Source organism: Symphalangus syndactylus, chromosome 7, assembly GCF_028878055.3.
Source record: "Symphalangus syndactylus isolate Jambi chromosome 7, NHGRI_mSymSyn1-v2.1_pri, whole genome shotgun sequence".
In the NCBI taxonomy this organism is placed as follows: Eukaryota; Metazoa; Chordata; class Mammalia; order Primates; family Hylobatidae; genus Symphalangus; species Symphalangus syndactylus.
Window position 1 is genome coordinate 89443992 of NC_072429.2, and position 27652 is coordinate 89471643.

General features: G+C 36.2%; 1 protein-coding gene across 1 annotated transcript in view; it reads left to right on the forward strand.

Annotated features, from left to right (window-relative positions):
* The window catches only part of NECAB1 (N-terminal EF-hand calcium binding protein 1), a 172330-nt gene that overhangs the window by 116662 nt on the left and 28016 nt on the right, over positions 1-27652 (forward strand). Inside the window, exons 6-8 of the mRNA XM_055286727.2 lie at positions 14645-14781; positions 22678-22799; positions 25362-25438. Of these exons, the coding sequence (XP_055142702.2) occupies positions 14645-14781; positions 22678-22799; positions 25362-25438 (336 nt within the window). The remainder of the gene's footprint in view (positions 1-14644; positions 14782-22677; positions 22800-25361; positions 25439-27652) is intronic.

Below are 27652 nucleotides of genomic sequence, written 5' to 3' on the forward strand. Positions count from 1 at the left end.
TGACCTTCTACCCGCAGGAGGGCAAATGTGAGAAAATATGTCTCACATTTTCAATTTAGGTATTATTCTACCTAGTAATTTCATTTCTAGAACATTAACTTGGAAATAATTTAGTATGTATACAAGGAATATTCACCATATAAATGTTAATACTAAGAAAAATTAGACAACTGTCTTTAGTTTATATTCAACAATATGAGATTGATGAATAAATTATAAATATAATAAAATATACTATTTGGCTATTAAAAACTATATCATATGTGAATACAATTGACATGGAAAGATGCGTGTATTTTTATGTGCAAATAACTGATTTAAAATGTACGTGTAGTTGGTTTTGAAAAAACAATATATTATAGATATTTCAATAGCTTTATTGTTATAATTTATATACCATAAAATTAACAAAGTGTAAGCATACAATTAAATATTTTTATTAAATTTATAGAGCTATACAAAAACCACTGCAATTCCATTTTATAACAATTTTTAAAAAATATTTTATATTGCCAATCTGTATTTTCTAATTTATAACATTGCTACTTCAAATGTGAAAGTTATCTATATTTTTAATTTAAAATTTTCATATAGCTTTATCTGCAGAAAAAAACATGTCACATGTCTTTTCAACCACTTTAGTCTTTAATTGTAGGTTTGTTATAATAAAAGTCAGTAGAGTTTTAAGGTAGTTAGTAAAACCAGTTGCTTTTTATTTGTTAATTTTTTCTGTGGATCAATGATTACTTACTCATGAACAAAAAAGTCAAAACTTACCTGTTAGCTATCTGACTTTAGGCAGATTACTTTATCTCTTATGACAAGTTTGGGAGGTCCAAATAAATGAATCCATAGAAAATACTTAGCAACTTCTGTTTATAGCAGTTTGGGGGGAGATTCTTTCAACAATTCTGTTGCTGAAACAAACTAAAAATAATGGATAGAATATATTTTTACATTTCTGAAATGTATCCAAGCCCTGGCAAGAAAGCAAAGCCTTCTCAGAGACCAAAATCTAAGTGAAAGAGGGAACACAAAGAACTAAGCAGTGCAGGGAAGCGGCTTTAACTCATTGACCTTGCATTTCAGTTTTGAAAACTTCCAGCACTGGGGCAAGAGAAAGCATAGCCACCAGCACCCCACAAGGTAAAGATTCTGATAACATCCTTCTGCAAAAACTTGGAACCCAAAAGCCTTTACTCTTCCTCGAAAGGAAAGTTACCCCTAGTGATCCAGGGCACCAAATAAACAAAGGGGAAAAGAAGTCTGCCCTGAGAATTTGTAACTACAAGCCAGCCCTCATGTAAATGTGCAGGCCAAATCCAAACTTCCTGGGTGGAGGGGAAAGCCTCAAGCTAAGAATGTAATTTAAAATTATTCCAAGATGATGGTGCTCCCAGATACTGGACAAAAGCAAAATCAAATTCTCTCTTAATCTAGATCTGGTATAATTTCCACATATTAATCCTGCAAGGAATATGTACTGAAAGCAAAAAAAAAAAAACCTCAAAACACACTTCAGACAGTATTAAAAGACTCTATATATTGAAATCATCAGCTAAATAATAAGTATGTTAATGTATTTATATAAATATATGTGGGATTAAAAATAGGAGAAATGAGCAAGACATAAAAAAGACAAAACAAATTTGAGAAAGCACAAAAAGATTTGCTAAACATTTTAAAAATACAATAATTGAAATGAAAACATCAGGAAACTAGTTTTACAATTGATTAAATAGAGTAGAGAATTAGTGAACTAGAGGACACAACTGAAGATACTACAGAGAATGTGACTTAGAGAGATAAAGATCTAGAAAATAGAAAAGAAGTTAAGAGACCTGGAAGATTGAGTGGGAAGGTCCAATATACCTCTAATCAAATTTCCAAAAGAATTAGTGAGAAAATTAGCAGAGAAGGCAAATAATAAAAAAATTGTATATCTACAAACCAACAATAGTTGGAACATGTATAGAAACCTAATTTATGATGGATCTGGCAAAAATGTATAGAAATCTTACTTGTGATAGAGCTGACATGACATATCAGTGCCAAAAAAAATACTGGACTGTTCAATAAATGGTGCTAGAAAAATGACTTATCTATATGAAAACAAAAGAGTTAAATTCTGAATCCATACACAAAAATCAATCCCAGTTTAAGACTTATATGTGTAAAAACTTAAGAGTTTTAGTACAGAAGAAAATAGTTTAATGACTAAAGAAGGATTTCTTAAAAAAGATACAAAATATAAACTATACCTTTAGAACATAGTATGGCATAACTTTCACTTTATTAAGTTGTATATCAAAAGACAGCACCCACAAATTGAAAAAACAGACAAACCAAGAGAATTTGCAAAACTTAACTACCAAGGGCTAGTGTTAAAAACATTTAAACAAATGCTATAAATCAATAAGGAAAAATTAGAGTACATAATAGCAAATGATTTGGCAAAATACAGGAACAGGAACTTCAAAAAGAAGCCAGGGAAAGTCCAATGTAGCCTATGAAGAATTACTGAAACTCTTGTATGCAGAGAGTTGTAATGTACAGTGTTGGGCAATTGTAACTTAAGCCAAGTTAGTGCAGTGGTTCAAGGGGTCCATGCAGATAATTTAGCACTTGTACCCTAGAGTTTAAGTGTCTGGTGGAAGACAGAAGAGCAGGGCTGCACAGTTAATAGCCACAGGTTCATAGGCATTTGGAACAAGGATTCATACGTATTGTCTTAGCTGTGGATTTCAAGAAAGGAAAGAAAGAAAAAAAATTGCAGATTAATTGTTCTATTATTTTCTAAGGTTTTACTATATTGCATCTGGGTGCTGATTTCATCTGTGCTGCTGGGCATCTGCTGTGATTTCTGACTCTGAAGAGTCACACCTTTGTTTAATACTGGAAAACTATCAGCAATTGTCTCTTTTCTGTTCTCTTTGTTCACCTCTTAGAACTCCTTATATATAAGTTAAATACTCTCGGTCTCTTCTCTGTCACTTCTATTTCATATTGTTCACCTCTCTGCTTCAGGTTGGATAATTACTTCAGATTAATATTTTAGTTCCTAATTATTCTTCATCTGTATCTAATCTATTTCACATATCCATTGGATGTTTATTTTTTGGAGGTTCTTACTGCCTCTTTTGAAACCTGTCCAGTTTCTTGCTATAGTCTCTCACTCCTTTCTCCTGTTTTCCATTACCCTTTTTATGTCTTTGAATATTTGAAGCATATTACTGCTACTCTTTTTCATGATACTTTTTTTCTTTGTGTGATATGGATATGTGCGGATAGATCGGCATTTTTCCACTATTAGTTTATACTTGGCTGATTAAATCATTGGGGATTTGATGTATTTCTTTACGGAGAATATGTTTTTGTTTATGCCAGCTGCCTCAAGATACTACAAATACAGAACTGAGGTGAGTTAATCTCTCAGTTTTGGGCTTCCCTGAATATGCAGGTATAGGAGTTCGAACCTCAGACTGCTGAGTGGACTGAATCTTGATTTTAGGTTTTCAAGAGAGAGTTTTGCACTCAGAGTTAAGACTGAGAAAACTTATTTGTCATCTTCCTTTGTTCATGCATAGAGTTTTTTTCCAGCTCTCTTTTAGTAAAAATGTGGTCCTTTGAGTGTTCCAGCTTCAACCCCCTACCTTGACTCATCCTCTGTTCTTCCAAAAGTTGTTAAAATCTGGAACTTAAGAGTGTCTAGTTAAAGAGAATGCCTGCAGTAGAGCAAGGCCTTCAATGTAAGATTACCAGTCAGTCTCTTTCTCTGCCTCCTGTTCATTGTTGACACTCTTGGTTTTCTCTTATGTTCTTAGAAGCTTTGCTGTACATTCAAATAATATTTGCCACACTTTACCTTTTATAGTGCATTCTATAGAAGGAGCATTTTAGGATATTTAACTAATCCTAATGCCAAAATTGGAACTTTCAGGAATTTTCTTTAATGTAAATATTGCCTTCCAATGTATCAATAAGATATTCAGAACTAATTTTAAGTAGTCTGTATAGTCATCTAGAAACCTTTTGTAGAAAGGAGTATGCAGGTAGATTTGAATAATCCACTTTTCCTTACATATGATATATGTATATATGTGTCTTCTCACTTTATTGCTCTGGCTGGAGTTCAGTGGTGCAAACATGGCTCACTGCAGCCTCGACCTCCTGGACTCAAGCGATCATCCTATCTTAGCCTCCTGAGTAGCTGAGACCACAGGCACATGCCACCATGCCTGGCTAATTTCCCATATCATATATATTTTTAATAATGAAAATTTGAGGGTCTTTACTTCTTATAATCCACCCAATTTTATGTGTGTGTGTGTGTGTGTGTGTGTGTATGTGAGAGAGACAGAGAGAGAGAGAGAACTAGTAGACTGCATTGTTTTAGATAGCTAATACTATGAACTCTTGACTTATTCTTCCGGACGACCATTAAGATTCCAGTTAGCTTCTGAGCCTGTCTAGATACCCCTAAAATGCCAGGAGACCTTGACACAAACTCAGTGCTAAGAAAGGCAAGCCCAGGCTATGATTTCAGGCTATAGCCAGTCTCTTATATTACCCAGTCATTTTCTTGAACATGTGTGAGAAATAGTCAGTTCTGTCTTTCAATCCTGACTTCTAAATGTGGGATATAGAACACAATAAAGTTACAGGTACAGACAGATCATCCACACCCCTTGCTTTCAGTCACGGGCCATATTGAAATGTAATAAAAAATACAATATATTTCACTAATTCTAGGATACATATGTTTCCTTTTTCTGACAGCTATGAAATTGGGATATATCTATCAATTGATGGTGCATAAAAGTTAACTGGTGACATTGTTATTTCCTTGTGGTATATAAAATACCAAAATAGTGGTGCATCTTATAATTAATGGCACTTTATATTTGATGAAGTATAGCATTTTGGTTTTTAAGTCCCACTGGAAAAAAAGTGTCTTACCTGTTTGTTATTCCGAGCAAGTTATCTATTCCCAAAGGTTATTTTTTCCTGAATAAAAAATTACCAGAATATTTTGGTATTCTTTCATAGTGAGCCACAAGGGAAAATTAAATCCAGAAATGTGTCAGTTTTCACATATTTATAAACTACTATTTTCCATACACTATGCTGTTTAGAAATGCTTATAATATTTTAATGTTCAATTATTCTTCTGTCACAAAATTTGTTTAGATCAAAAGCAAGGATAATTTGCCTTTGAAAGCAGAGAGATCATATATGATATTTTGAAAAATGTATTTGTGTCTGACAAATTTAGTAACTTAGGCCTATTAACTCAACATATTATAGGACTGTGGTTAAAATAGAACCATCCATCTGACACATATACTGTTTAGGAATAGTAACATTACAAATGAATGTTATCCTTTGAGTATCATTTATGTCAACTTTGTCTCATGTCTATTCCACAAGCTTAAAAATGATATTCAAAGAAAAGTGTGTGAGCAATAAGGTGGAAAGCAGTGTATTTATGGAGAAGAAATTTTGGTGATATTTTATCATCAATATCAACAAATATAAATTGAATCCAATTTATGTACGAACATAGTTCTGTGCTCTTCATACTTAAAAACGTAACATTTGGTTCTATGTTACACTCCAGAAAAATGCACACTAGCAGTTGAGAAGATGGCATATAAGAGGTGACAAAAAATTACTAATTTAGAAGTGTTTACAGATTTTCTTGTCCTACTGCCTGCCAAAGAGTCCTGTATTTTACAGTCCCTATCTGTCTACTCCACAGCTCCTCAAACATATGAAGATAGTATATTTCTACTAGACTGGTTCCTACACATACCTTAACCTTTTTATTGTAAAACAAAACAAAAAGGAAAGCCACACAAATCAAATGTAGAACTTCACGATCAATAAGGCAAACACTCTTGAATCCATCACCGAGATTTTAGAAACCTGACCTACCAGTTACCCCAGAAGTCTTTCCACATGCTCTGTCCCAATTATGATTCCTTCTTCCCCTGAAAATAACTACCAATGGATCCTTCTAGTAGTCACTTCCTTGTGTTTTATTATGGTTTTATTACACAGATTTTCATCTCCAGAAACTGTAGTTAAATTGTACTCATTTTCTCTCTATTGCATTTCTTTTAATTTATAGGCTATTTTGCAATCCCTTTTATTTATATATTTTTACAGTTTATCCGTTACAGAGCCCAGAGACATGCTTATGCTCATGGTTTAGGCTTTACTGATTGCCAATCATGGTACAAGTAAGCACGTTCTTCTGAACTCTATTTTTGCTAGAAATTGTCAGCTAAATCCAGAAGCTAATTTGACAAAACTATAGTGGATAGTGTGTTTTCCTGTCAAGGATCACATCTTTTAGTTGTTTTTATTTTTTAGGTTGGCAGCCTTTGATACTCAGTGACTGAAATAGTGATCAGCAAACTCCAGCCATTGGCCAAATTCTGCCAGTCATATATTTTATATGGTCTATGAACATAGTCCAACTAATTCAGTATTATCTATGACTGCTTTCATGTGATCTCTTGTTCACAAAGTCTAAAATATTTACTGTCTAGGCCTCTACAAAAAAAAAAAAAAAATGTTGCCTGGATCTGGTCTAGATCACCAGCATTTATGTTGAAGTCTCCCTGGTTGTTTTGATTGTCTGCAGCTCATTTTCTAAGATTCCTGAGGAAGGGCTCATAGGAACAATATTACCTGAGTTTTAGCATGTTCACAATTTTGGGGGACGCTTTATACTTAAAAGACAATTTTTCCTGATACAAAATTCTTGGCTCTATTTTAAATATCTTAAAATATGTTACTACATTTTTTTTCTGGAATAAAAGTGTTGGTTTTGGAAAACCTTGCGGTAATCTAGATTTTATTTTGTTTTGTTTTTTACCCCATAAGTCATTTGCTCTATATGTCTCCATGCATGAATTCTTGCTGTGTCTTTTAAAGTCCAGCAATTTTACTAAAATATGTCTTGATGTGTTTGGTCTGAGTCGATATTCTCATATATATGGCATACTTTCAGTATTTAATATCAAATAATTTTATTTTAGGAAAACATTCTTGAATAATAGTTTCTAGTGTTATTTTCCTTTGTTAGTTTCTATACTTCTTTAGAAATTCTATTATCAGTATATTGTATGTTCTTTGTATATTCAACATTTGTCACTTCCTCTCAAATCCCTTTTATTTGTTTTCTTTGTTACTTTTGATTTTAAAAGCTTTCTTTCCTTTCATTTTCTCTTATTAAGGTATTACATGTAATGTTTATTTGTTTTTATGTTCCTTCTAATTTTGACTTAATTTTGGAAATAATACTTTTCTTCGATTACTAATTCTTTTCTGAATCCTATCACTTCATTTCTGAGTTAATCTAACTCTGATTTATATTTTTGTTCATTTCTTGAAATTTTTTTCTTAATATTTTCCAGCTTATTTTTAAATACTTGGTTGCACTTGGGTCTGTTTTGTCATCTTGTCTTTCTGGTATGCTTTCATTGTCTTCAGGGATGTTACTGTGCTTCTCATTTTTCTTTTTCTTATTATAACCTTGTATAGGATTTGACCTTAATATTTTTTTCTGCTTTTAAGAATTCAGTTTTCCTGAATTTTTTCAAAGGAAGTTGTGTTCAAAATTGTTTTTCTAACTTCACAGGGCTTCCTCTTAAGTGGTTTGTCTTATAGTACTGAAAAAATAAGGCAGCTTTTCTTCCAAGGCTTTCTGGCTCTGTTTCTTTCCCCAACTTTTTATCTGAATCTCCCTTTTTATTTCTTGTCTCTGTGACCATCCCTCTCAATTTTGAGTCCACTCCTAGCTAATTCCTCAGTGTAGGTCCCTCCTGACATAGCCTTTGGAGTGACTGATTTTAAGAGTTCACAGGGGCTACACAGTTCTAATCCCTTTAGGCCTTACTAAGATTTTTGTGCTCTCTCATTTTTGTACTCAACCACTTTTGGATAAAATGACTGCCAGTTTCAGTTGCTATTCTCAAATTAGCCATTGTTATTCTAGTGAACATTTGTTGGCTACTTTGGAGTCCTCTTGCTCTCAGGTTTGTCTCATAACCCGTTGTGTTGCTTTGTTTCTGCCTACACATCCAGCAACACCATGCAATGCACCTCTTGTGGCTGTCAGTGATTTTGTCCTTACCCACCTGCAATTGTAGGTTGATGATGACACCTTGTCATCTAGTTTTGTTGCATTCATTGTCTATTGGAGCTTTTTGTTGTTGCTGTTTTCTAGTTGTTTGCACCGTTTTTATGTGAAGATTCCAAGGGTTTTATAAACTATGCCACCAACGTGGCCATCTTCCCCACATTCTCCTGTTATTATTTTCTGGTTTCTACACAACTGTGATACAGAACAAGAACTGGGCCTAGATGAGTAAAACCAGACTCATACAAATTTGAGGAGAAAGGAAGAAATCTTAGCTAATATACATATAAAGATATAGGAGAGAAAGGAAGAAAGAGGAGTAAAATCAAAGACTAAGAAAGAATTTTGGAAAGCTTCTGGAAAACAAGATGTTCTATAGGAGGATATGGCTCATAGAATTCAGAGGAGATAGAGGGGAATGCAAGAAGTACTGTTTATAAATTGTATCTGATTGTATCTATTATAAATTGTATCTAATTTACTAATTTACTATACTTCAGGAGAATCAAGTCAAGAATGGAAAAATTTTTGATAAATTTTGCACTTGAACTCTACGTATTAAACTTGACACTCCTCAAACACCAAATTCCATGGGTCACAGCTTCAATCTGGTAACAAGTATGTATATAAAAGGTGTACGTTTTTGAATAAGCAAGGTAGAAGATATGCAGTAGAAAATATGTGTCAAAAATAACTCAGGAAAATTAATATTTGTGGAGAGCCTGCTACGTGCCAAACACTAGCTACATATTTGTCCTAGCAATAATTCTGAGATGAACTATTATCCTGGCAAAAAAACCCATGTCTTGTGAATTTTGAGCCAATGATCTGTCCATTACACTTTATAATATCCTTTCTCCAATGGGTTAATAGCAATAATGAACATTTATCAAAAATTATGAGCTAGACACCCTACTGTGTGTGCCACATTCTGTATTTAATTTTAATACTCGCAACAAACTTATGATAACTATTCTTCTCCGCACTTAAGGAAATAGGGATTTAGAAAGGTTGAATACTTTCCAAAGTTCACACAGCTGTCAAGTGGCACACACACTGAAGTGTGACTGTCTTCAGAGCCAGCTTCTTAAGCACCACATTATGTTATTAGACACCTATGAATGTGACCTGGGTCCTCATCTAGTAGTTAATCTCAGATTTGGGCTGACTCTCTAGATGTCCCCATCCTCATACCCATGTGCATTTTTCTAAAATTCCCAAAGTTTGAAGAGGATTACTTCCCAGCAGAATGGGATTGTCCTTTAGGCAAAGACATCCAAGTAGTCTTATGTTCTTGTTAGGGTCTCCTGATACGAGACAGAGCAATAGGAGGAGCCAGAGGAAAGAATCCTACACAAAATAAGTTCTTGAGGACTTTAAGATGAGCCCTTTAAAGTGGAGTTTGTCAATGTAAAGGTCTTAATATAATTCATCTCTAAAGTATCTACTTATTTCAAACTACAGAATATCTGGTTAAGAAAGGGCTCAGAATTTATTTCAACTTATTAATTGTTTAATGACATTTAATCCAAAATTATAATTTTGTCTCCTCTTTCACTAATCTGAGAATCTATCATTTCCTTAATCCTTGGGAATCTGTAGTCTGAAATTATTTTGATATCTTGTTTTTTGCCATCTAAGGTTTACAAAGACTAGCTGGAATTAACCTCTGTCCATTATTAGGACAAGTAAGAGCCAGTTCTTTATTTTTCTATTTTTATAAGGCTTAAATTTGATATAGTGGTCTCCCAGTTTGGAAAAAAAAATGTGCCATTTAAAATAAAAGCCTGAGAATATTTAAAAGAAGTGGGACATAGATAATCTGTGTAACCCACTTAGTATTTTAAAAAGTAATAATTGTGGATAGAGTAGAAAAGAGCAAACGACAACCTTATCTTTGTAAAGTTATTTTTTTTTTTCTGTTATAGAAGCTGTTGCAGATGTCTTACACAAGAATGGCGAGAGCTGCAGGGAGTTAATCCAAAACACAGTCAGAAGCAGTACCCCTTGCTAAATGTGATTGTTATCTGACCTCATAAACAAGAATACGCTAACCCTAGATGTCACTGACTTGATTGATTTTCAAACAGGGAAGACTGATGCTCTGATTTTCCTAATTAACTGAGATGATTCCATCAACCTGATGGGCAGAGCTTCCTTACTGAGAAATGATGTGAAAATTAAGATGCACAGACAGTTTTCTAAGAAACCTGATTCAAAGCACTATGCTTCCAATGCTAGGATTTTTACTCAAATCAATTCTAGCCCTGTTCCAGCTCCACCAAAGGAAATATGTAGATTGAAATGTTTACATTTTGGCTTTCCGCAGACAAAAATGGAGGTATTAATACTACTTTGTTCACAATTTCCACTTAATGATTTGTGTAACTAATAATTATCAATGACATGAATGAACATTATTAGGATCTGAGAAGTATAACCTTAGCTTTTATTTTCCCATATCCTTTCTGATAGACACGGAGGATTAAACTGTGTTTGAAAAAAAAAAAAGAAGCAAAATCTGAATAATGAGTATAATCTGTACATTTTTAAACTACTTTATTTTGTCTGTAGGAGTTCTTTCTGCCAGTCTCTCAAATACAGGTTCTGCTTAAAGGAACACATGCCTTATGCCAACATACCAGTCTTTTGGGGAATTAGGAATGCAAAAAATCTCTTTTTGTACCTTCGCTACCAACACATTTGTTGAGAATTAAAAGGGCCAGGCTTTGACATTTTCCAGCTTGTTATCTATTTAATTTTCCATCTGCTTCTTTTGCCACTGCCTTCCAAAGGAACATCTGCTGCATATCTCAGAAAAGGGAAGGAAGATTGGATCTGTGCCACCCGGGTCTGCAGTCTCAAACCTTGAGATCCAGAATAAGGGAAGGGAAGGAGACTAACAAATCGTCCAGAAAATAAAATGAGGACAAACAGTCTGTTAGAACAAAGCTGTATTTTTCTTTATTGCAGAGCCCCATGACTGGGCAAGCCGGGTGGCAACGTCTACAACCAGCAAGGGCTGGATGCAGGGGGAGGCAGCTGGTGACCAGCCAGTGGCAAGAGCACTTCCCAGAGCTTGGACACTCCCTCTGGTGCCTGACTCTCCATGTGGGACCCGGTTTCTCACACATTTCTGAAGCATTTATGGGGCAGCTGCTATGAGGCAGTTTTGTTCTGAGTACTCTGGAGGCAGAGATGAATAAGACATAATCCCTGTGCTTAAAGAGCTAGCCTAAAATGGGGAAGATAGACAAATGAACAACAGATCACAATATCACAATGAAAAATTCTATATCCTATGAAAAATTCTATATCCTAGGTGGGGAAGAAATGCCACAGAAATACATAGAAGTGGAAAGATGTATTCCTAATCCTGTGAAGAGAAGTGGTGGTTCAAGGAGAGGAACATCTGTACAGAGACAGTGTTACAAGCTGAGTCTGGAAGGATAAGTAGGAATATTAGAAAACAAGTTTTTTTTCTCCTTATCAATGAGGGGTAGTATAAAACAGTAAACCTTCATGATTGACTCAAAAAACTTAATCCCCCAAACCTTAAACCCACCCACCACCCCTCTCAATGTCAAGGCATCAACATTTATATCAAAGAAATGTATCAACCAACTGGGTTCTGCCACTTTTCAATGTTACCTACAGAGTCACTAGTAAGGTTATTAAACTCTCATCAGAGTGAGATAAGAGGGTTAACCTAATCATAACTTTCTGATTTGCTGTGGTGGGGAAATAATGAGTGGCCAGTTGTCTGACTTTAATTTTTCTTAATTATCTAACTTTAACATCATCAAAATATTTGTATGTAAGATCACAATAGCAAATGCAATAAATTCTTAGAGTTAGGAGTGTATCTGCAAACCATCAGGTATGAACGAACCTCTACTCCACCATAAGGGATACAGAAATAAAAGACATGACCTTTCTGTCAAAGAAGCTGAAACCTAATTGCAATGACTGGAATGTTTAAAATGGCTAACTATAATTTTTTAATCTCTTTTCTATAATTCTGACATGACAAATATTGAACATTTAAATGAGAAAAGAGTAAGGACAATGCTATGCTTTATTGCTCAGTAAATGTTTGCTTTCTTCATTTTTCAATGCAGTCTACAAATAAGTATAAAACTTTTTATCATTTGCTTTATATTAGTCATAGTATATACTGAGATGCAAAAATAGTTGGCATAATCCCTGACTTTGCAATTATATTTTATCTTCATTTTAATAAATTTTATTTTTTAAAATATCCGTTGGTGATATGGAAATAACTGTGGGAAAAGACTCAAACACACCTTTTTTTCTATCATCATATTTTCTTTCAACCTCAAAGAAAAGCCTTCCTCAATTTTAAAAACTCATTCAGAGAGAATTTTTTGAAGTTTTTTTTTAACAAATAAATAGCAAGCTATGAGATCAAATTAAATATTTGGAATATTTTTAGCTTGACTTAACTCACCCAAAACTCTTAAGATTATTGTAAGCACGTAATGGTTATGTTTAGTTTATGGTTAGTTTCTTAAATGGAGTTTAAAGACATTGCAATTTTTAATTTTTAAATAGGACTATTATATATGGTAGATGTATTGGTCAGGGTTTTCTAGAGGGACAGAACTAATAGGATAGATGTTTATATGAAGGGAGTTTATTAAGGATAATTGATTCACACCACATGATCACACAGTAAAGTCCCACATAGGCTGTCTGCAAGTTGAGGAGCAAGGAAGCCAGTGATGGATCAGTCTGAGTCCCAAAACCTCAGAAGTAGGGAAGCCAACAGTCCTGATGGCCCCTGGCAAACTACTGGTGTAAGTCCAAGAGTCCAAAAGCCGAAGAACTTGGAGTCTGATATTTGAGGGCAAGAAGCATCCAGCAAAGAAGAAAGATGAAGGCCAGAAGTCTCAGCAAGTCTGCTCTTCCATCTTCTCCTGCCTGCTTTATTCTAGCCACGCTGGCAGCTGTAGTAGTTGGTACCACCCAGATTGAGGGTGGGTCTGCCCCTCCTAGTCCACTGACTCAAATGTTAATCTTCTTGGGCAACACCCTCACAGACACACCCAAGGACAATACTTTGCATCCTTCAATCAATCAAGTTTACACTCAATATTAACCATCTCAGTAGATAAGAAAATTTCCTGTGTTTTCACCTGTAATGAATGGGCTTAAAAAGAGGCTGATGATTGAAACTTTTTACTATTTCAAATTGAGAAAGAAATGAGATTTTCTATGCTATTACATTATTCTTCTATTAGAAAAACTTCCAAAGTAAATTATATCAGGAGGCCATAGTCCAATTCTTCCTGAATTAAAGTTGATAGAAGCACAGAATATTTTTGAGTTGGAATGTATGCCAGAGTTACTTAGTGATTTATAAGTGGGAAAACTGAGAACCAGGAAGGTTAAATACCTAAATCTTATTTGTTTGGGTGTATAACTATGCCCTAAGCTTCTCCAGCATATCAGGATTCGTGGTGTTATGTTATCACCGTCAGTCGTTTTGTGTTTTGTCTTTTCAGCCACAAAAAAATTTTGTTTAGGGACAGAGACAAATAAATCTTTTCCTTGGCTGAACTTGAATATACCATTTCCACTCAAGACTCTAGAAAATTGGATTTCACTGGCTGGTCCCATGACCTGAAAGAGTGGCCCTGTCACCATCTTATTCCACACCAACCTGGGTTTTCGTTGTTGGTTCTCCCTGAGACTTTAGGAAGATAAGCACAGCAGGTGGTACCATCCACAGCTCACCCATCTACCTTGAGTAAGCTTGGCAAGTACACTTATTCAGTCTGCAGTGACCTCTGCAGTCACCCTGGGGCTGTTTCAGTGAATGCTGCTTTTGTAGCTCAGATGTTGTCCTAGAAATTAATTGTCAATGAGCCTCAGGTAAAGTTACTGAGGGAGAGACATAAGCAGATTTAGTAAACTGTTTAAATATTCCAAGCTTAACATTTTCTGAATTTTAAATAACTACACATAATTTTCTTTGTCTTCAGCATAATATGGATCAAGCATGATAAATATATCAGCAGTGAATTAAGCCAATTGCTGAAACATGTCTGCACTTTGTTGGTAATAGAGAAAATATATGATGGTGTGGTCAACATTCAAATGAGACATAGAACAAACCCTGAGTTACTCACATTCTGATCTTTCCCCCCCTCCGCCGGATAGCTATTTTTTCTTTTCTACAGATGTCTATTTTGCAACTCTGCTGGTTTTGTCCTTTTTCTTAATCTTGAGGCAGGTACATTGGGAGGCAAGATATTCCAGTCATTTCTGCAGCTTTTTTATTCATCTCCTGGTGGGTGAATGAGAGCGATGCTGTAGCCTCCAGGGCTCAACAGATCTTTTCCCTTCTCTCCACCCTCTCTTTCTAGGATCAATCTGGGATTGATGGGTACATGGTAAAAGAAAAAAAAAAATCCTGGGTGTTTTTTTCTACCATACTTCTAATTGCATTTGTTTTGTCACCCTTAGGACTACCAAGAAGCCTCCAATTTGGAACAATTCGTAACTCGATTTTTATTGAAGGAAACCCTGAATCAGCTGCAGTCTCTCCAGAATTCCCTGGAATGTGCCATGGAAACTACTGAGGAGCAAACCCGTCAAGAAAGGCAATTTACATGTTTTCTTCTGATGTCTGTTTAGTGACTCTATGTTCATGAAAAAACAATTGAGAGGCATTGTACTTATACTAGTGAAAACTAAAAACGAGAATTGATATATTTAAAAAGAATGACAGTGACCTCCACTGGTTGCTTGCCTTATTATTTGCCTCTAAAAAGACCATTCCACTTTTTCTTTTACTGTCAGTCATTTAGTCAACTATGTATATATATATACACGTATATATATACACTATATATATATACACGTATATATACACACTATATATATATACACGTATATATACACTATATATATACATATTTCTTTCTTTTTTTGGGATGGAGTCTTACTTTGTTACCCAAGCTTGAGTGCAGTGGCACGATCTTGGCTCACTGCAAACTCTGCCTCCCGGGTTCAAGCAATTCTTGTGCCTCAGCCTCCCAAGTAGGTGGGATTACAGGGGCACACCACCACGTCCAGCTAATTTATTGTATTTTTTAGTAGAGACGGGGTTTCACTATGTTGATCAGGCTGATCTTGAACTCCTAACCTCAGGCGATCTGCCCACCTTGGCCTCCCAAAGTGCTGGGATTACAGGTGGGAGCCACTGAGCCCAGCCAAGTCAACAAATTTTAATTGAAAATTTAGTAGATGGAGAAGATTTTGAAGTATTATGAATAATATAAAGATACATTTAACATAATGTCAATCCTTAAGGAAGCCTAAGTCTATCATATAAATAAGACATGAACGCAAAAACTATACTGCAAGGAACAAAGTGATAATAAATACCATAGAGAAGAGGAAATACATTGCCAATTGTTTTCAGAATAGTAGAAGATTAAATATGGATAGAGGGATAGAAGGATGAGAAAGTCAATTTCATGGAATTTCTCTATTTGAGCTTGTTTTGCAAAATCAAGAGATCAGTGAAAAAGCCTGATGGGAAGACAAGACTTGAACTGGACCTGTAGGATGAATTTGAATGGCAGAATGAGAGTCTCTCTAGAGGGATTCGTCTCACCCACCTCCTGTTACCCACCTCTCATCTGGCTCACTTCTCTTTGATTGTCTGGTCACTGATTGGACAGTAATTTCTCTGGGAAGCCTTCACTGCTCATTCATACCTCCCACTTCATTACCATGTATTCCTATAGTGCCTTCTATTTATATCTACTTATTTCAGGCCCTTCCTTGTTAATTTGGTGTAATTTTGAAAATGTGGAAATGATGGGAAAGACCCTTACAGACTACATGAACCTGGATATACTGGGGAGACCTGAGAATTCAGTAAGCCTAATTATTTCAGGAAATGGAGAAAAGTGAATGATGGAAATTATTTCAAAATTCAATGCCACCAATAGGTATCACTGAGAAAATAAGTAGTCATATTGCAATAGCTATATAAATAAAGGCACTAATGCTTAAGAGAAACTTATACTAAAAATATGCAGGGCAGACATCAAGGTAATCCCAGTCAACAGTTGATATTTTTCTGAGTTGTCATTGCTTATACCTTGCAAGCTAGAGAAGCTTGCAAAACTCTTGCTCCTGGGGCATATTTTGGCAGATGTGTTACTTTAAACTTATAGATGTGCTTTATCTAACTTTTACATCTTAAATTAGAGAGAAGGAAATAGCAAGTTTTCTGAACAGGCTGATAATAGACTACCCTGTAGGACCACTTTTCCTGAAGAAATTAACTGATACATAATTATTAGGACATCTCCAAAATAGTGGAATTTTCAACCATGTGTTTACAATGTCAAAATGAGTGAGCACCACCAAATTCTAACAAAAAAGCCTGTAATTCCAGAATCTAATGAGCCCACGCTGCTGATTATCACAGGGAAGTACTCTTCAGCGGATCTGTGAAGCATTCTCTACATCATAAACTTCCTGTTTTCACTGCATTGGGTGATTCCATACCAAATGGCAAAGTATAACAATTCACTTTAGAAAAGCAAAACCCACCTCCTCAGTTTTGAGCAGGGGATAACTGAATGTCTTGAAGCACAGTGAAATTGATTTCATGTTCTTAATGAGAAAAATGAGGCCTCCTGTGTTGTTTCTTTTGTTTGAACTTTCTGGAAATAAAATGGGAACTCCCTTTTTAGAACCAGTCATCTGCTACCTGAGAAGAGGCTTGAAAAAGTGCTCTACTCCTCTTCTTCACCTGCGCTTTTGTTTTTTTCTACAGTCATCCCCTGAAAACTTGTGCTCTGCATTTACCACCATGCCGTGAATGTTTAATGAACAACTGTTCTTTGTGTTAGGCCACTGGCTAGCCTTGAACTCTTGTGACTGCTGCCAGCAGCTGCCTAGCAGCTGTGCTTGATGAGAAGGAGCATGACAATATAGACTTTAAGGAAAGTAGAAGGCACTAGAGGATTAACGAACCTTTTACTTCTGGATTTCTCACTCAAAAACAGCTTGAAATAATGGGAAATGTTACACATCTGACTGCAGTTTAAGGGGTGCTGTTGTATGGCATTTGACTAAGACACCCAGTAATGACCAAATCCCACCCCAAATCTGTGATACTCCCCCTGAGAGGTTTATAAAGAAATGCATAAACAAGCAAACAGAAAATAAGTTACCACTATGGATTTATGCCCGTAATATCTGATGAACCAGACTGAAGCACGTGAATTATGCCCAAACCTAAAGGGGCTGTGTCTCCTCTCCCAAGGCTATATCTTCCTATCAGCTGGCCATCAAAAGTGAGGAGAGCCCTGGGACCTTCATCAGTGAGGAAAAGATAGAGAGAGAAACACTATACCTTTCCTATGATGTCAATCAAGAGACCAGTGAAAAAGCCTGATGGGAAGACAAGACTTGAACTGGAACTTTAGGATGAATTTGAATGGCAGAATGAGATTCTCTCTAGAGGGATCCATCTCGCCCATCTCATGTTACCCATCTCTCATCTGGCTCACTTCTCCTCGTCTGTCTGGTCACTGATTGGACAGTACTTTCTCTGGGAAGCCTTCACTGCTCATTTATACTTCCCACTTCATTACCATGTATTCCCATAGTGCCTTCTATTTGTATCTACTTATCTCAGCCCCTTCCTTGTTTATCTCCCCCATTAGACATTGAGTTTTTAAATGGCAGAGACTTTGCATAAGTCCCCTCTACTTACTACAACTGCACGGTAAACATATGAAAGTGAATGAATGAAAGGAATTCTAGGTGAAAGGAATGCTACAGAGGAGCAGTTGGTGAGACCCAGAACACTGAGGAGACCAATCTAACAGTCATCTGGGGTTCAGAAAGATCTTAAAAGCTAGACAGATGCAAACAAAAATTCACCAGTTTTGTGTTTGTTTGTTTGTTTGTTTTGAGACAAAGTCTCACTCTGTCCCCCAGGCTGGAGTGCAGTGATGCAATCTCAGTTCACTACAACTTCCGCTTCCCAGTTCAAGCAATTCTCCTGTCTTAGCCTCCCGAGTAACTGGAACTACAGTCATCTGCCACCACGCCCAGCTAATTTTTGTATTTTTAGTAGAGAAGAGGTTTCACCATATTGGCCAGGCTAGACTCGAACTCCTGACCTCAGGTGATCTACCCGCCTCGGCCTCCAAAGTGTGGGATTACAGGCTTGAGCCACCGCGCCCGGCCAATTCATCAGTTTATGTTATAAAAGAAGATTTTGTGATGGCCTTCACAGTCAAGAGTTGCAACCTGCAGGTCAGGCACGGTGGCTCACACCTGTAATTCCTGCACTCTGGGAGGCTAAGGCAGGTGGATCACCTGAGGTCAGGAGTTCGAGACCAGCCTGGCCAACATGATGAAACCCTTCTCTACTCAAAATACAAAAAAATTAGCCAGGCATGGTGGCAGGTACCTATAATCCCAGCTACTCTGGAGGCTGAGGCAGAAGAATCACTTGAACCCAGGAGGTGGAGGTTGCAGTAAGCAGAGATCGCGCCACTACACTCCACCCTGGGCAACAAGAGTGAAACTTCATCTCAAAAAAAAAAAAAAAAAAAAAAGAGTTGCAACCTGCAGGTATCATTAAAATCTCCAGGCTTGTGATAATTTGCTTTCCCTTCAGCATCAACATTACTTTGGGATTTAATATTTGTGAAACCTAGGGATACAAAGACTCTTTGGAATATAGCAAATTTAGGGAAGTCATCTATTCCATCTATCAGCCCCAGGGGAGAATCACACAGTATCATTCATCCTGCAGTAATGAGGTAGACATGTCATGTTGGGCAAAATGTCTGTGTCTATTCATGTAAAAATGGGTATTTGAGAGAGAAAGGATGTGTACAGCTGGAATGCCACAGAGGTGGAATTTTCAGATGGCATGCTACAACACTCTTTGTATCTGCCCTGGCAAACTGACTAAATGTGAATTACATTAATTCCATGTGTTCAGAAAGTACGTAATAGCTAATTACAAGAATAATAAGTATGTTATATGGAAGTTTCCCCCTAGGGGTCCCCTATTCTCTTACATAAAACTCTCTTTCTCACAAACTAAATTTCTGGGAATATAGTTTTCATTATATGTGGATTTCCTTTTTATAATGGAATCTGCAAGTTTGCTCTATTTCCCACGGTTTTTCTGTATCCAGGAATGTAATTAATTCCTTCTTGACTTGAAAGTTACTTTTCTCCTTTTGATAGTTGTCTATTATAGAAGTGAGGAAAAGCTTTAATTTCACATACAGGTGGTTATAAAAGATTAGACAGCTTAGATTTCCTTAGGTTGAACGTAGAGAAGAATTGCTCTAATCACCTACTCCCCTGACCACCAAAGCTGCCAAAAACTTGGATTTTTTTTTTTTTTTTGAGATGGAGTCTCACTCTGTCCCCCATGATGGAGTACAGGGGCACAATCTCTGCTCACTGCAACCTCCGCCTCCCAGGTTCAAGCAGTTCTGCCTGCCTCAGCCTCCCAAGTAGCTGGGATTACAGGTGCCTGCCACCGTGCCCGGCTAATTTTTGTATTTTTAGTAGAGATGGGGTTTCACCATGTTGGCCAAGCTGGTCTCGAACTCCTGACCTCAGGTGATCCGCCTGCCTCAGCCTCCCAAAGTGCTGGGATTACAGGCGTGAGCCACCATGCCTGGCCAAAAACTTGGATTTTTTTATACCATAGAAAAATTCATAGGGAGATTTAGTTAAAGATTGAAGATTAAACGTATGATTTCTTTTGCTCTCTCTCTAAACCCTTCAAAACATGACATTAAAAGCACCTGGATAAAAGGAGGCATTAACCTGCAAAAATAAGAATAGAAGAAGAGCCAAAGGGACAGAAACTTGGAAGGTGGAGAGAAGGTGAATCTAGTGGAAATTGATTTAGAAGCTCTGAGAAAGCTGAAACTGAAGCAGGCAATGTAAGAAGCCAAGATACAATATATTTGATATCACAGAACCTCAGAAAAGCTAAAGACTTGGCTGTACCATGTGGAACTGAAAATGAGGATGAACGTAGGGCTGATATATTGTTGGAAGCTCCACCCAGTGCTATATAGTGACTGCTCCTTCCCGATCCTTGAAGAACCCCAGACATAAGCTGTCTGGAGAAGGTGAGCATATGTATACCTGGCACAGCTGATAGGGCACAATACTAACAAAGGAGACACTAACTGAAAGTCACCATATTGAAGAGTGAGATGTAAAATCTCCTTCATATATTGTACTCCCAGAGTACTAACAACAGGGCTCAGACCCTCCAGTTGGGGCATGCTTCTTTGAGGGATCTGATTAATCCCAGAGAAAAGACTTAACAATGCCAATGGTCAGGGTTCCCTGAAGAATAGGCCCAGCCAGGCCACTGTACAGTGAAGACTGCAAGTTGGCAATCCCTGCCACAAACAAAGAGGTTCCAGTCAGACTCGTAGTTCCTCCTTCTAAAATGTATGGGGTCAACCAAAAGGACAAGTCAAACACAAGAAAAGAAACTTGGAAGAAACAGATAATCCAGAGAGCAGACAAAAAATTTCAAAAGAAAGTTTTCAATACCTTCAAAAACTAAATAAAAGATATTGCATTTATGAATTAAGGATAGAATGCTTTAACAATAATATTCAAAGCACACAAAAGAGGTCTTGGAAATTATGATTGCAAAAATTACATTCTCTGAGGAAGGTTGAAATATAAACGTGTGAGGAAATCTCCACAAAGAGGTGAAATATAAGAAATAAGGAAACTAGAGGCTCAGTCCAAGAGGTCTACTGTTTGTAAAATAGCAATTCCAGAAAGAGAACAAAGCAGAAAAATTATCAAAGGAAGAATTTAAGAAAAATAGTCAGAATTGGAATATATGTGTCCAGTTTGATAGAACAGATCAAAAGCTCATTATAATGCTAATAAAAGTCCAACACAAAACACACCATTATGAAGTTTCACAATACTGGAAACAAAGACAAGTGTCTAAAAACTCCCAGAGAGAAAAACCAGGCCATATGCAAATAATCAAGAAAACACTAGATTTTTCACTAGTGACTCTGGGAGATAGAACACAATGGAGCAAATTTTTCAAAACAGTTGGCAATCTAGAAATCTGTATTCCATAAAACCATCAATAAAGTAAGGAAGATGTTTATTCATGCAATGTTTCAAGAATTTTACCTTTCATTATGCACCTTTTCTTATGAAGCAATTAGGGGATATTTTCCACCAAAACAAAGGAGTCAGGTAAGAAAAAAATGAAATCTAGTAAAAGGGGGATCAGAGGTCATCCAACACAGGAGAAAGGCTAAAGAAATCTTCCCTAGCTGATAGATAATGAAGATTTTTGGATGAGTACATTAATCTTAGATTTGTCTTAAACACAGAAGGTTATATCTTACACACAAGGGATTATATCTCCTATAAAGAAATCTTGTTGGAGGCAGCTTAAGTATTATGTCCTTACAGATTTATCATAGACACTCTTTCTTTTTCATATATTAAGTGCATATTAATATAATAAACTATTGCCAAGTTTGCCTCATAGACCAAGATGTTTGTTGGAGATCCAGCTACCATGTTCACGTTCCAACCAGGAAAGAAGATTAAGAAAAGACAAAAGGGCTCCCTTCTAGCTGAATCTGTACTTTTAAGCAGCCTTCCTGGAAATTCCTTACAGCATTTCCATTTGTATATCATTGGCCTGAGTTTTCATATTGTGAAGTTAATAGATAAAGCCTAAAACTAAAAATTAAAGACATAGCAATTTAAGCATGTTATATACTGATAATTTAGAAGGTGTTTACTTTCATATCAGTATATAACATATACTGTATATAGTATATAACATATACTGTATATAGTATATAACATATACTGTATATAGTATATAACATATACTGTATATAGTATATAACATATACTGTATATAATATATATTTTAACATATACAACTTTCATATCATAACATATACTGATATGAAAGCAAACACCTGCTAGAAAGTGTTGCCTTTTTGAAAGAGGAGTGGGAATATGATATGGGGGTGAAAGCAGGGAGCTCCTGTTTCTTGAAATAAGATTTATAGAATCATTTGACTCCTAAAAATATATGGATGTATAGCTTTGATCCAAAAAATTAAAAACTGAATTACAGAAAAAATCCATAAGTGTTTTCAAATTAAACAAAATACAATAGCTGCATACACATGTTTTTCCACTGAAAGTTGACCAACAAAGGAAAAAAGCCTACCTTGAATTACAATTTTTACTCAGAATTTTAAGAATAAAGAAAGCTCAGAATTCTCTTTCTTAGGTTCACATACTATAGTACCAAATTACGTTGGGTTTCTAGAGCATTTACAAGCAGTCATTCTCATAAGTTTTCATTTTGCTGCGCTATAAAACCTTTATGACTGACGCATGAAGATCTCTTCCCTGAAGGAAGAGACTGAAGCACTAACATTAAGGTTAAATGTTCTCTGTCGATCAAGGCAAGGGCCAGCCAAGCCAGAAGTTCTGTCGATTCAATGGCCTGGAAAACGATCAAGCCGCCGAGTCCAGAGACACAACAGCTTCTCCCCAAACAGCCCTCAGTTTAATGTCAGCGGTCCAGGTAACATACCCTTCATTTGTTTTTCTTTGTCAAAGTCTATTTATCTTGCGTTTTCCAATTGATTATTTTAACAAACAACAGATAAGACAATAGTAATGGAAAACTTTCCTTATACCAAGTAAGTTTGAGACAGAAGCAGTGAAGAGTGTAGGGTATGAAGAACTGGTGAGCCTAAAATCAGCATGGTCAAAATCCTAGCAGTTGTGCCTGGAAAGCACACAGAGAGATGGTGAATAGGGAAGGCAGTAGCTCCATCAGCTAACATCTAAAAGGCTTGATGTCTATAAGGACTCCCCATCATCTTGAAATAAAGGGACTCTACCCTAATATGCTCTAGATCTCCAAGCCTCCCTAAGCCTATCCTAAGTTCATTTGAGGAAAGGATCCTTGTTTTCATGATAGGATTAGTCATAGCTAGTGTTTTTGAAGTTTGTAATGTGATGTAAGATTTACTGGGCCAAACCATACTCATAATTGTTAGGTTATTAAATTTTAACTGTGTCACCATTTTAAAATCAATTTGAAATATGCAAACTCATGTTGCTAAATATTGGAGTAATTTTTATAAAGCATGCATATATACATGCACATATGTCACTTGAACATGTCATTTTAACAAAATGAGTCTTTAAATATCTAATATTCAGAAAATCAAGGTATAAGCTATATTCTATATTTTCACCAACTGTACTTGAAAGATTTCAGAGTATTTTCATGAATAAAGCCTTATTTTATCTTGACACCTGATAAAATAGATGTTAATTTCCCTATTTCTCCATTTCACAGGTAAGGAAACAAGCCTGGGAAGTTAAGTGATTTGTCCAAGGTCATATGGAATATTAGTCCATTTTTATTGTGAAGCAACCTTAAAATCTTGATGGTTACACCTATAGATACTTGTTTTTCTCTCTCATGAGTCTATGGTTGGTGATTTGGGCAATTTCAGTTGAATGTGGTTCCAGGCTGTATGTAGGCTGAGTTCGACCCCACTCCTCATGTAGCCTCCTTCTGGAATAAGCAACAACTGGAGAATTTTCTTCTCCTAGTGGGTGTCAGAAGCACATGCAGCCAGCCCAAAATTATACACGCATATTAAAAACCATTGTTTTATGTACTGTGTGCATCTTGTCTGGTACCTCTCCATTGGCCAAACAAATCACATGTCAAGCACGGTAACAATGGGAAGGGAAATGTGCTTCATTCACTATAATAGGAGATACTGCAAAGTTGTGGTGCAAGGGTATATACAGATACTTCTATAGTAGGAAAAAAGTGAAGAATTGGGAAAAATAATACGATCTACCACATGCAACTAGAAAATGACAATGCTAAGCTCCTGAGGTAACATATAGATTGTTCTTTGCATTTTAACCATTTAGAAAATAGTCCAAAATATCTTTCCCTGGGTCTTTGATGTGACAGCCACCTTAAATTATTTTGGGAACAACCTAGATTAGAAATATTGTATTAGAATTTAAAAAAACATAAATTTTATTAGTATATTTATAATATTTTCTCCAATCAGCCCTTTTCTTTTCTCTCTCTTTCTCTTTTTTTTTTTTTTGTAGCCACTTCTTTGTGGCAGTGCCAATGCTCATTTTTACATCATAATTTGAGGCTTTGAAAGGTGCTTCCTCCAAGAAGGCAGGTGGAGAACTAAATTCTGATGACATCACTCTCCCTTTATAATTTAGGTCTTGTCTTTATTGCATTCAAAGCTAACACAAGGCTTTATAGTCTTGAATTCAATCACATTCTGATTTCAAGAAATATTAAACAATACTACTTCAGCAAATGCCTATGAAAACATTTTTATTAAGCTACAATCAGTATATACAAATATGCCAGGATGTTTGTGCACGGGCTCAGATCATAACTCTTCTCTTTGCATAATAACGTTAATAAAAACAATAATAGTAGCAGAACTTCTACAATGTTTAACTTGGTGCTAGATACACACACACACACACACACACACACACACACACTACATACCAACAAATACATATGTATGTATATATCATATATATGAATATAGATCAACAGGCTCCAGTCTGTACTCTTAACCACTATGTCATGATTATAGTCCATGTATATATACTCAAGTTAGATCCTGGGAAAGGAGACACCAACTATCTTGCCCTTATGCTTTTTTTTGATCGTAGCAATTTACACCTTGCTATGGTCAGGGGTATGATTTCACTGGCTCTTGCCACTGCCCTACAAGTAAGTTTAGAATTGTTGATTGATGCTTTCCTGTTTGCAAAAGAAAACCAACTACATCATGGGGTTTTATAAATGGCTCAGCAGGATCTTTTCTTTGAATATCAAAGGCCAAATAGGCAATTACATAAAAAACAGGCCTGTGGAAGTGAACCCCCGGGATGCATGGATCTATGGAAATCAATACCTTAGAAAGCACTCGTGAATACATTTAAAAAAATGACCAGTCAGTGACACTGCATCTTTCCTTCAGGGTTGAAGGAAAGCTCTGATATAACCAAGCATTTCTTCTCTGTCTAAAGTTTAACATATTGCCCTCATGATTCCCCCTGGCCCCAGGCTTATTAGAAGAAGACAACCAGTGGATGACCCAGATAAATAGACTCCAGAAATTAATTGATAGACTGGAAAAGAAGGTAGGTGCTTTCTTTTCTTTATTCTCTCTTCCACTCTTCAAGATATTCTTACCCAGTATTCCTCATTGCTTTATATCCATGACTGCCCATAGATAGAATAACAGCCAGGATCCCAATGATTCTATGAATGGCTGCTTGGTAGTTATTTGAGGTTTTTGTTGTTATTGTTAAATACAGAAGCTTACATTAATTCTCCCCCTACCTCCCACTCCCAATTATATTTAAAATAGGATGTGGAGTTGAGAGTTAAATAAATCTACTGCACTGCCTGGCTCTTACATTTTCAAATGAACTAGGTGACAGTGTGCTTGAATGATGCTAATGACAGCTCTTAGGGATAAGATGTTGAAGGGATAACAACTTATCAAGAGATAAGTTGAAGTCTTGGGAATGTTTCAAATTAATTCAGGAAAATGGCAGTGCTATCTACTAAAAGATGAGATTCCACACTCAACTTCTGGAAATTAGCACATTAACCGATGGTTTTGTTATTAAAACTATCTAAGCAAGCAAGTTAGAAAGTGATGAAGAGTTCTTTAGAACTATATTTTATGTTCTTAGTTATTGTATTTTTATTGATTTAGTACCACGTAGTCCTGTTATTGTAGTGATATTCTCCTTAAACATCTTTGATAGGAGAGACAACTTTTGTCAATTAGTAAGAAAAAAATGTGTTTTCTGCGCATGTCAGGCACCAAGGGAGAAACATTTATGTTTCTCACTGACTTTGAAGAAAACAATTGTCTACGTATAAAACTAAGCTATTCTACTAAAAAGACAGAGCAAGAGAGATAACAGACTTTTTAAAATTATACGGTGGCACAGAATGGGATTCATAGTTCATGGTCAGTAAGTATTTTAATGACTGCCCGAGACATGTTAAAGGAATGGATCAGATGTTAAAATCTATCCATGCTCACCTGATGGGTTGATCACTGTGACCTGGGGTGCTCAGGAAGGACTTTGTGTGGCAGGAAGAGTTCAATTGGGGCCTTAAAAATGGTGACTTAATTAAAAATTTTATTGCAAACAATAGAAATCATTTCTCTAATAAAAAAGAGAGTTTTCTGGAAGAAGATGGAAGTACTCACAGAATCAACAGATAGTCCAGAGGTCTGAATTTGGAAAAGTCAGAAGACAAGATAACCCTAGAGATCTAAATAGCAAGAAATACTCAACAATCTCTGAAGTTACCTCCACTGGAATAAATGAGTTCCTACTATTTCCAGTCTGCTGGCCTTCTGTTCAAAATTCTGCTTCCCAGAAGGAAGAGTCTGGTTGGTCATGGTAGGGTTGCATTGCTGGCCTCCTGGATAGGGGAGGGGGAAAAGTCTTGATAACAATCCTAGAGCACAGTACAGAAAGAAGAAGAGATAATTCAATGAAAAGAAAATGTATTGTCATTAAAGTTGGAATAAACACTGATCAGCTAACAAACTAACAAGGAAACTAATATTTGCTATGGAGAAGTAAAATTTCAGTAGAGGGTAGCTGGAAAGGGCATTCAGGTAAGGTGATGGCATGAACAAGGTGATGGCATCTGCGAGGTTCAGTAGATTGGCCTGGTTAAGAGTCTTACATGTAGGGAAGTAGAAACAAATAAGGTTGTATGGACAGAAGAGGGCCAGATTATGGATAGCCTCAAATAATAGTCTAAGGAATTTGGACTTGGAAACAACAGAAGGCATTTATTATTTTTTAACAGCTAAGTGACAAGCCAAAAAAAATCCTTTAGATAGGAAATTGGGCAGCAAGATGCAAAGTGAATTAAAACAAATGCAAAATGGGTTAAAACAAGAAAAATGAGGCTCAGAGACACTAGAGCCAGCTCAGAAAATGGCATTGAAGAGCAGGTTTGTGAAACTGAACCCAGTGAAGTCAGGTATGATACGAGATGGGCCTATATTAAGCTAATGAGTGAGAAGAAAATGGCGGATTTGAAACACTTGAAGTGAAATTAACAGCACTATTGAATGGGTTAAGGGCAGGGGGAGCTCAAATAAGAACCTGAGGATTGGAGGCTGTGTTTCTGAAACAATTAATTACACCATTAACAGAAAAGGAAGAAACACATGAGAGAGAATTTGTGAGGTAAGGTGAGAAGGTGAACTAGTGTTTTTGATGTGTGAATTTCAAGGTACAATGGGACACTTAGGCAGAAATGCCTAGTTAAATGTTAGTAGGACAGAAGTCAGGCCAACAGGTTAAGATCTT